Genomic DNA, 11,633 nt, shown 5'->3' with positions numbered 1-11,633 from the left:
GGTGGGCAGAAACAGATCCACCAAACATTAGTAATTTGAATCCAGCCAATTGTCTTGCATAATTTCCCTTATAGCCTCATTATTGTTCTTGTATATGTAATCTATAACAGCATTATTTGGTCGTCACACCATTAATTTCGTTTCAAATATCTGCCGCCAGCCCCTGACTATGTTCATAGAGTTTGTTTGAAGTACTTTGAATGAGTTTCTCGTGATTGACCAGCTGCCCTAGACCTCAACCACTTTGTTCAACGCAAACTGCCATGAACTTCGAGATCGTAACAACCTGAATCTTGTATATGTTGACGCAATAAGCACTTGATTGATGAGATTTAACCAATTACTATATACTTAAAATAACAATCGTGCTGAGTTAAAACAATATGTCGGCCCCATTGCAATTACAGCGAATAATTCATACAATTAATTAATTTACAGAGCATATTTTTAAACTTTTCCAACCCTAAACAATGTATATGGAAACTGCAGTAACTGGAAATTAGAGCCATCATCAGTACGATAGTATGTAAATTTAACAATCATAAATGAGTGAACAAGATATCATGATCTGGCCAGTTGTGGTCATGGTCGCATTTGCTGGAGGTCAAAGGGGAGGAGGCGTAGGGAATGGGAAATTTATATGTACTGGGCGACCCATCTGAAACCCTCCCCATATCCCTGCTTCCTTAGAATGGAGCACATGAACAGCTCGACTGGCCTTTGTCCTGAGGCAAGGGAAGAGCGGGGTATATTTCCCTGAAACAATTACCATTTTAAATAATCAGTTTGAGAATCCCCACGAGAAAATGGCTGAAAACGACTATTTTCTCATTATTGGGACACGAAAACTCATGAAGAGTTACTTGATCAATACAACGAAAAAAAGTACAAAATCACATTACTTTAGGTCATTACTGACAATTAAGTCACATACTAGTCATAAAGGCACCCATACAACTTGAGCAGAAAATGCAAAAATATGCATGTAGTACAAGTTAGTTCGCTAAAATAGCTCTAACGGCCTTGCAGAACAGTTTTGCAAGTAGTAGGACAACAATTTTGTTATTAGAAAAGGGGCTTAATGTTCCGATTAAGGTTACGTAAACGCTATTTGCCCGGGTACAATTGACAACTAAGTGCAAACATCTGGCTGACTACAAAACATAGCTGAGAACAAAACTTGTACGCGGTGATGGCGGATCGCAGCATACATATATGCAGCTTACAAAAATATCTAAAGGAAACACTCAAAATTGGTATCGATTAAATCATTCCACAGGAGAAGCCTTATCAGTTACAACCTTCATTACATTTTTTTTTAGTTCCGACCCCACCTCAGAGGGAGACTACTTTATGCTCAACCGGCTTTGTTTTTTCCTTTAATCAACTTTTTCCGATCAATATATTCATAGTAAAGAGTTGTGAGAGGCATCATTTGACAGCCTCATCAAGCGTAGAATATCAGCGAAACTATATTTTTGAATTTAGTTTTTTTTCCGAGGAGTTATCGAGGTGTAAAGTTCTGTAATCATTCGGCTGATTTCCAATCAATCTCCGTAATTTTAGCTCAAATTTTCATCAATTTAACAGAAATATGATAAAATTGTTAAAGTAATTGTCATTGGTATTAAATTTAAAGATATCGGAGGGTTGCTGAATTGTTTCATCCGATGTTCGGCTAAATTTCTGAAAATTCAGCCCTTTCTCGAGACAAATGGCGCCAAATAAGGTCTTTTAGCCCCCTTTTGTCAAAATTTGCCAAAAGTACAGACCTGAAAAAGCTTACAAAATCTTCCACAGTCTAAAATTTTACAGTCCAGCAATTTTATGTTTTGACTAACGGTTTTCTGACTTCGATACCAAAAGTTTTAAAATTTTGAGATTTTTGGATAATTGCTTGTATTTCTGGATCTTTTCGGTATCTTGTCACATTGTCACACTAATAACAGGCCCTTGAGCGTACAGTACACAGGGGGCCCAGTTAAATATATTTAGTGTTTTTCAGTGAATGGCGTACGGTTTAAATTGGTTAAACGCTTATCTCAGAAAATTTACTTGATTATTGCCTCCATTGATGTGCTTTAGTCGAACGATATATTCTTAATAGAGAAACGTTTCAATGGCCTCCTGTGGCAGCATAAGTGAACTTATTTAATACTTTCAGCTGAGAGATAGTGGCTTTAATTCTTCGAATTTCTTTATTTGCGATTCGAGCAATGAAATCGGCAAATCTAGAAAAAAGGTCAAGCAAAAAGCCGGCATAAAAAAACGTTAACATTGACTGCTTCAATTTCGTTCGAGCACCGTTATTGACAGGTGCCATAGTCTATCTAATAAACAAGTCCATTGGCTCCACGGTCCTAAACATGTAGATCATAAACATAAACATAAATGACATACAAGTAAAAAGAAGTGCCAGAAGAAAAATCGGTCAGAAATCGACCACAGAGCTAATATAATTGCTACAAACTTTGTTTGAGAGCAACTAATAACTCCAGCTAAAATAATTACGTTCGATGGGCTACCAAGAGATACATTTTAATGCTTTCTACGCGAAATATATTAACGAGATATTCTACGTCACAGAGCGAAACATTCTACGCCACAGAGCGAAACATTCTACGCCACAGAGCGATGGAAACAATTATTGTTTCTAGATTTTCATTAAATCCTATATGCTGAATTGCTTGTAAAAAATATAGATATCCGCTTCGGAGCCTTACTTTTCCTGTAGTTTGTCCTTGCAGTCCAAAGAAATGTCGGATTTCGTCTTCCCCGGCTGCTCCGTCTTTGTCAATTTTATTACCCAGTATCAGGATAGGCGCTTCTGAAATTGTCTCGTCTTGCATCAGGCTCTAAACAATTATAAGGCTCTCGAATATCAGATTACGAAATCGAACACATCCATTTTTTCACATTACGACGTTATAAAGAGCTGAACATTTAGTGAGCTGAATATTCAGCAAATGAACTGCTGTAATAGTACACTTTCAGAACTTACGATCAACTCTTGTTTGGCTTCATTGAATCGACTCCGGTCTGAGGCATCCACGATAAATACCACTGCATCAACAGCAGGGAAATATGTCTTCCAAACTCGGCGAGCCTGTTCGTGGCCACCTAGGTCAAATGTTGTGAAAGATATTCCACCGAGGGATAAATTTTCTGATGTTGGATGCCACGTAGGATTGTGTTGCGCCATTCTGTCGTCTTTTAGCAAATGAAGAAGTGTCGTCTTTCCAGCATTGTCAAGGCCAAGAAACACTAACTTTCCGTTTTTTTTCCACAGGCCTATAATTGAGATTAAAATAAAATATAAAAAGTGATCTTATAAAACGTTGTAAAGCGTTACTTCGAAAACCTTTAGCGCGCATTCTACTGAACTCAAGAGCCTTTCAACAGAATTTTTTATGTGTACTAACACAAGGGCAATTTTTTTTACAATTAAACAGTTTTGTGCAAAAATCAGTAAAGATTTTGTAACTCACCAAGCCATTGAAGGGTTCCCGAAAACCAATTCCAGAGAAACATGCCGAAGACTGAAAACTCAATATCATAATTGACTGTAAGAAGCACAATTACTCTACTCCAGGAACAATGCGCAAGCAATTCCAGCGTGGCAGGTCATAACTTAAACAGTGTAAAACAGCATGACGTCACGCATGAATACAAATACGACGAGCTCAGACAAAGAAGCTTATTTTCTGTCAAAATACAAAAGCTGAGTTAAGCTAAAATGCCTGTAGTCAGCTTTAGCCTAGCCGAAAATCAATAGATGTCGATGTAAAATGGTATCCAAATAAAAAACTCAACAGTAGCAATTACTTGCAACAAAAGGATTCAACGCTCTTCCGCAAATATTTAATTAACCCATTCAAAACAGCAAGCGTGCAATTGTATGGAACTGTTACAATTCATTAGCAAAATCTCAGACAAGAGGTTGTTATATTTTCACGTTTCAACGCTTCTTAAGATTTTTTTTCAGTATTTCCCAACATTAATATTTAATTTCGAAAATGTACATTAATACTATATGATCGAGGCAGCCTGCTAAACAGAGTAAAATTCCAGAATCAATGTACATCAATTCCATTTGTGATCTTTTGTTTGCGCAGTCTTATATCAAGCGTTTCTACTGCACTGTCAATCACAGAACTGTCAAATGCTGTAAAACTGTGGAATCCCTTCCTTGATGCACTTGATATAAACTTATTAAATAGATGACGTTCATGCAAGACCGGAAATGGTTTTCATTGTCGGAGCAAGCTGCATCACCAATCTGGTGGACCATAGACGAGGAAACGACTAGAGACGATTTTATACTCCAAACCTGGACTCTCAGTTGAGCCAAACACAAAGAGTCCTACAAAAACTTTACAGTATTTAAAAAAAAACAAACAAATTTCTCCTCAAGAATGGAAACAAACTAATGATCTGGCACGACGTTATCAATAACAGCATTACTGAACAGAAGCAACTACTGCTCTATCATAAAAGCTCACAGCCCCCTCACCCTCGACCAGCTGGTAGCAACCCTAAGGAAAATTAACATCAACAATCGAATCATCCCAATTGTCTACACCCGTAGAGGGGGTACCCCGGATCTGTCCTCCAAGCTGCGCGAAACGGGCAATCTAGTCCTTGAGTGTCTTAAGAACCTAATCCCGCGAAATAAGAACGATTTAAACTTGCTAGCAGAATCCACAAAATTGCACCCGGATTCAATCCTCGAGAGCCGATGTTTCTTGTGTACTACGTAAAAGTGTACTACGTACTCTGTCTGATAAAGAAGAAACGACCGAAGAAACCAAAGAAAAAGCCAAACAAGAAACAGAATGACAGGAAACAAAAAAGAAAGCTTCAACAATGCGTTCCCCTTTTTCCTTTCTGCCCTTTCTCTTCGTGAATCCGGAGGCCCTTCGGAGCATCGGAATTGCATCAGAACAAGGTAGTAGTAGTGGTAGGAGGAGGAACCCCCTCCCAGAATTATCTTTTCGTGAATCTGGAAGCCCCTCGGAAAATCGGAATCGGATTAGATATATTAAACCTAAGAACCTTTTACTCCCCTCGTTCTACCTCTATCTTTTTCGTTTCATAGATCCGGAGGCTCATTGGAGTATTGTAATTGCATCCGAAACTGATAGTTGTAGAATTTTATACCTACCACCAAAGCTATCTATTTCAGAATCCGGAGGCTCCCCGGAGTATCGCAATCGCATTAAATAAATCAAACCTAAGAAGCTGTCCCCCTCTTTCTACCTCTATCTTTTTCGTTAAATGAATCCGGAGGCTCCTCGGACTATCGGAATTGCATCCGAAACTGTTTGTTTAAGAATTTTATTCCCACCACAAAAGCTATCTATTCGCGACTCCCGTGGCTCCCCGGAGTATCGGAATCGCAATAGATAGTAAAAATGACCCGTGTCCGTAGCGAAAGCAACTGCAAAACCTGCAAAAGCCACATCAGCAACCACGAAGCTGTCTTCCACTGTGTCTTTTGCGGTGACTTGATGCATCTCACACGCAGCTCCGCTAGTATGAGCAAAAAAGCTATATATGGCATCCAAGAAATTAGCTGGAATGTTCTCCTTGTGTGCAACACTTGCGTACAAAACAATCAGCACGATTGCGTGCTCGACCAAATCACAAGTACCAGAGAAAGGGCAGATGTTGAAGCAATCACCTTGTATGTAGAAGAAGTCAAACAAGGACTGGCCAAAACCCAAACTGACCTTAAGGCAAAACCACACCCAGAGCCAGCAAACCATAACCCTGCTTGGATAAAACCGCAAAACCAGTCAATAACCAGAAGAAACAACGGAGTCAAAGAAAATTACGACGGCATCTGCCTCCGTGGCATCCCTGAATCCAAAACGGAAACCGGAAGAGAACAATATGACGAAGACGTAGAACAAGTGAAGCAAATATTTATCTTCCAGTCGAAAACTCCCAAATTGAGGATGTCAAACTCATTGGAATATATGATTAAAACAAAAGCCGAACAATTCTAGTGAAGGTCATTAACAAAAACCGACGACAGAAAATTCTCCTGTCTGCACACAAAATGGTAATCTACGAAAAAATAGTCTACATATCCCAGGAACCCAATCCCGAAGAGAAACTGACTGAAAACGAAATAGTCCCACTCAACAGGGCCATATTTGACTCCGGGGTCAATCTCAGAGAACTACGCATCCGACACCTGAGGCTACAACAGAGAATTGACAACAATTGGGTCTTCATAGACAACAAAGAAGAATCGAAACAGAAAGCTTCGTCACTCGAGTTCGAACACTAATCTTCAACGTTATAAGCCTCCTCGACTTCAACAGACGACTAGCCTTCGCAAACGAAGTTGGCAAATTGGGATATGAGATTCTTTGCTTCACCGAAACCTGGTTGACAGATGACATACCGGATGAAGCCCTACTCCTCCGCGGAAACGAAATCCATAGGAAGGACAGACCATCGTGCAACCACAAAACAAAACATGGAGGAGTCCTCAATGCAATCAAAGACCTTCCGCACGAAAGAGTAAACATCTGGTCAGAGCCGAAAGAAAAAGACCTTGAGTTTGCTGAAGTTGAACCACCTACAAAACAAAACCAACAAAACTCCGCTGCAAATATACAACCCATTGAAACTCCCCATCTCCATGTACATGGAACTAAATGATCTCCTGTGTCTTCTATCTGTCATAAATGTAAACTACAAAATCAAAGTTCGTCAATACCCAACTTTAAATCAACAGAAACGAGACAAAGCAAAGAATTCGAAGTTCCGAAACACAGGCTGAGAAAATGCGACAAAAATTTCTGTACCCTAGCAAAGAGACTACACAACATAGTGAGAAAAATGACTGACAAATCACTGAGCAAGGAGCTTCTGACGCAAATGTACATGACCTTTTTTCACGGAGGCTACAATGAAATTGACAGCTGCAGCTGGAGAGTCTTGTTCAACTGTGGAAAATTTAACCCCTTAAAAAACTTGTGCTAGATGATAACTGAAAGCCTTAAACGACAAAGGGCGAAGTACTAAAGGCTCTCCAACAACTACTACTTCTACTACTACTACTACTACTACTACTACTACTACTACTACTACTACTACTACTACTACTACGACTACTATTAATACTACTACTACTACTACTACTACTACTACTACTACTACTACTACTACTACTACTACTACTACTACTACTACTACTACTACTACTACTACTACTACTACTACTACTGCTACTACTACTACTACTACTACTACTACTACTACTACTGCTACTACTACTACTACTACTACTACCACTACTACTACTACTACTACTACTACTACTACTACTACTACTACTACTACTACTACTACTACTACAACTACTACCACCACTACTACTACTACTACTACTACTACTACTACTACTTCTACTACTACTACTACTACTACTACTACTACTACTACTACTACTACTACTACGACTACTATTAATATTACTACTACTATTACTACTACTACTACTACTACTACTACTACTACTACTACTACTACTACTACTACTACTACTACTACTACTACTACTGTTTCAACACTTTAATTCCAAATATGAAATAAAGGCACGGTTGGCAACAAATACAAACAAAACAAGAAGAGTTATTTGTTTGGTTATTCTGTGAAGTGCTGTACGACGAAATTGTTGAAGGCATTCTTTGACCCGGTTGCTGCTTTCTCCTGCAATCTGGTGAACGATACTTTGTTTCGTACACAGTCTCCTTCGATTTGACTCATCCACGTTTTCCGTTGCCCCCCAGGAGCGCGTCTAGCATGGACGTATTGATCGGGCGGGTCCCAATCGAAAGCACTGCGGGCTAATCTTCCTGGCTCCATTCTCTGGATGTGTCCGTACCATTTTATCCGTTTGAGCATGATCATCGTGGATAGTTGGGGCATTCGTGATCTTGACATAATTTCTTCGTTCGTTGCTTTCTCCAGATATGACACACGTAGAATTCTCCGAAGACAACCACAGTGGAAACTCTCAAGTTTTCTCTCCATTAATTTCGAAAGAGTCCAAGTCTCTGAGCTGTACAGCACGGCTGATAAAACGAGTGCTTTGTACAAATTGCACTTGAGGTGCACGCTGAGCTGCTTGCTCTTCCAGAGATTTTGGAAGTTAGCAAACCGTTGTCTACCTTCTGCAAGTTTGCAATTGACTTCCTGCAGGTCTCCATGCTTGAGGCTGACATATGATCCGAGATACTTGAAAGCTTCTATGTTTTCAAACTCGTTTCCGAGAACATCTTGTACTTTGCAGGAAAACACGCGTGTGGCAACTGCTTTAGGTTTGCCACAGTATCTCGATTGGTGAACTTTTCGGCCATTGACTGTTTTGAACTTTCTTTCACACTTGTCACAGGTAAGGCTCGCCTCTAGTTGCTCGAACTTTGACTTGTCGACGACATTCTTTGACAAACCGGCTTTGCAGAATCTTGTTTGGTGCACTATGCATCCGGTAACTGTACTGAATTGCCGCTGACAATTCTGACATCTTAGAGACTCTTGGTCAGCCACCACTGACCGACTCTCATTTTCTAGCGACTCTGAATCTGCTACCGCAGATTGTTGTTGTGAAGCTACCAACGCTGGCTTAGCCACCGCTAAGCTTTTCAATCTTAGCTTCCGGCCATCTTGTGTTTCGAACCAGCCCGCTTTCTTTTTTGTTCCCAGCAGCACCTCCGTGCTGATGGTTAGTCGTGACTGGCTAGATGTCTCTGCCAGGAGTCCTAGTTTGCCTTATGTGTTCCAGTGAGTATCTCCACGTTCTGTTGGATACTAGGCACTGCAACAACATTTGGGTTGTCGCATTTTACGCCCATATTCTTTGTTTTGGCCACATTAATCTTCAGACCAGCGGCTTCCGCAAGGGCCTCGATTCGATGTTTCTTGCACCTCACTGTCTGAGACCCCCACGAGAGCAACATCATCAGCAAAATCTAAGTCAGCCACCAATCTCCCAATGTCTAATCCTCCATGCACCGAGTTAGCCAAAATGTAGTTGATGACAAGGCCGAATAGGATTGGGGACCACACATCACCCTGCCTAACGCCCGTTCTGACATCAAATAAGCGTCCTTTCTCACCTTCGGCTTTGACTCGACATTTGAATCCATCATAGCTGTTTCTTATGATGTTTATCACTTTTTGCGGAAAACCAAAGTGTTTCATTATCTGGTACATCTGCTCACGATCGACAGAATCGAATGCCGCTCGAAAGTCTATGAAACAAAAGCTAATATCCAATTAAAACGCCATTGATTTCTCTATTATTTGACGCAGGGCAAAGAGTTGATCGGCGCATCCTCTGCTTTTTCTGAAGCCGCACTTATCTATGATGTCCCAGAGCCACTCGACAATACCCTTGTGTGCTTTCAACATCTCACAGGAAATGTTATCGGGTCCACTTGCCTTGCCATTCTTCAACCTGCGGAAAACTTCAAGCACTTCTTCAAATCGAATTGGGCTCAGGTCAATCGACAAGCTTTCAGCTGCTTCTTCGGGATCCAATCTCGTACTGCAACTGGATGTTGAGGGATTCAGGGGTTGACTAAAATGTTCCGTCCAGCGTTCAAGTCGTTCCTCTTTCGTCCGTAAGTTGACGCCAGTGCTTGAAACTAATTTGGTCAACTGGGGACTCCAGTTTCGGCAAATCTGCTGTGATGCCCCAAAAACCTACTTCAGGTTGCCTCTGTCCGCAAAGCTCTGCACTTCTTGGCCTTTGCGTTCAAGCCATGCCCGTTTGTCTGCACGTAGAGCTTTTCTGACTTCCTTACAGCAGTTTGTGAACTCTAACAACGCCAACGCGCTGCTGTGTTTCTTCAACTGTAGATCAACTCGTTTCCGGATAAGTTCCAGAGATTCTGGAGAAATCCAAGGTTTGTTCACTCGCTTGTCCGGAAGGAGGCATTTCACTGCTGCTTGGTTCAGGGCTTTTCGAAAATTGTCCCAAGACTGCTCTGTATTCTCGAAATCGCCGCTCTTATCAAGATGTAACTTGACCTCCTGCGTGAATAAGTCACGCGTTGTTTCATCTTGCATCTTTGCAGAACTGATTCTGGGCTTGAAACATGGCTTTTTAGACAAAAGTTTCATAGATACTTCCGCAATGACCAGTTCATGATCGGTAATTGTGGTTTTCCCTCTTCTGGTCCTCACATTCGTCAGACATCCTCTGTATCTCTCTGCAAACAGAATGTGATCCAGCATCTTTTTTCGACAACTCGGATCGGGAGGGTTGTAGGTGTACCGATGCACTTGTCGATGCTGGAACCATGTACCACCTACGGGCAATTTGTGTGAAGTGCAAAATGATAACAACTTTTCCGAGTTTTCATTTTCTTCACCCATTCCAAACGGGCCTCTGCAGCTCATGGTGTCATTCAACTGGTGTCCAGGCTCTGCATTGAGGTCACCGATAACACAAATACGCTCCCTATGTTTGAAGCTGGAAACTCTGAAAGTTGACTCCAAAACAAATCCTTCTCTTGGAGACTAGCTTCATTCGTAGGTGCGTAGCAGACAACAACAGCTAGATTGGCTCTCCTCCGAGCCGCGAACTTGACGTAGCAAATACGTTCACTACTACTACTACTACTACTACTACTACTACTACTACTACTACTACTACTACTACTGCTACTACTACTACTACTACTACTACTACTACTACTACTACTACTACGACTACTATTAATACTACTACTATTACCACTACTACTACTACTACTACTACTACTACTACTACTACTACTACTACTACTTCTACTACTACTACTACTACTACTACTACTACTACTACGACTACTATTAAAACTACTACTACTACCACTACTACTACTACTACTACTACTACTACTACTACTACTACTACTACTACTACTACTACTACGACTACTATTAATACTACTACTGCTACTACTACTACTACTACTACTACTACTACTACCACTACTACTACTACTAGTACTACTACTACTACTACTACTACTACTACTACTACTACTACTACTACTACTACTAATACTACTACTACTACTACTACTACTACTACTACTACTACTACTACTACTACTACTACTACTACTACTACTACTACTACTACTACTACTACTACTACTACTACTGTTTCAACACTTTAATTCCAAATATGAAATAAAGGCACGGTTGGCAACAAATACAAACAAAACAAGAAGAGTTATTTGTTTGGTTATTCTGTGAAGTGCTGTACGACGAAATTGTTGAAGGCATTCTTTGACCCGGTTGCTGCTTTCTCCTGCAATCTGTTGAACGATACTTTGTTTCGTACACAGTCTCCTTCGATTTGACTCATCCACGTTTTCCGTTGCCCCCCAGGAGCGCGTCTAGCATGGACGTCTACCACTACTACTACTACTACTACTACTACTACTACTACTACTACTACTACTACTACTACTACTACTACTACTACTACTACTACTACTACTACTACTAGGGCAGCCAACTCAGACCGATGTATAGGGTGATTTCGATTCTGTTTTTGACTGCATTTTCCCCCTCGCTCTCCAGGCCAGAAAATTGGTTTTGGAAACCTTTTAGGA

General features: G+C 40.6%; 1 protein-coding gene across 1 annotated transcript in view; it reads right to left on the bottom strand.

The window, feature by feature from the left end:
- Positions 1 to 318: 318 nt before the first annotated feature.
- The window catches only part of LOC142340744 (small COPII coat GTPase SAR1-like), a 356,486-nt gene continuing 345,171 nt past the window's right edge, over positions 319 to 11,633 (bottom strand). The window contains exons 2-5 of the mRNA XM_075391448.1: positions 3,489 to 3,541; positions 3,002 to 3,291; positions 2,724 to 2,855; positions 319 to 756 (exon numbers count right to left, since the gene is read on the bottom strand). Coding sequence (XP_075247563.1) covers positions 637 to 756; positions 2,724 to 2,855; positions 3,002 to 3,291; positions 3,489 to 3,531 — 585 coding nt within the window. The 5' untranslated portion in view covers positions 3,532 to 3,541 and the 3' untranslated portion in view covers positions 319 to 636. The remainder of the gene's footprint in view (positions 757 to 2,723; positions 2,856 to 3,001; positions 3,292 to 3,488; positions 3,542 to 11,633) is intronic.

Source organism: Convolutriloba macropyga, chromosome 1, assembly GCF_964194025.1.
Source record: "Convolutriloba macropyga chromosome 1, txConMacr16.3, whole genome shotgun sequence".
Taxonomy (NCBI): Eukaryota; Metazoa; Xenacoelomorpha; order Acoela; family Convolutidae; genus Convolutriloba; species Convolutriloba macropyga.
This window is presented reverse-complemented; position numbering and strand designations above follow the sequence as displayed.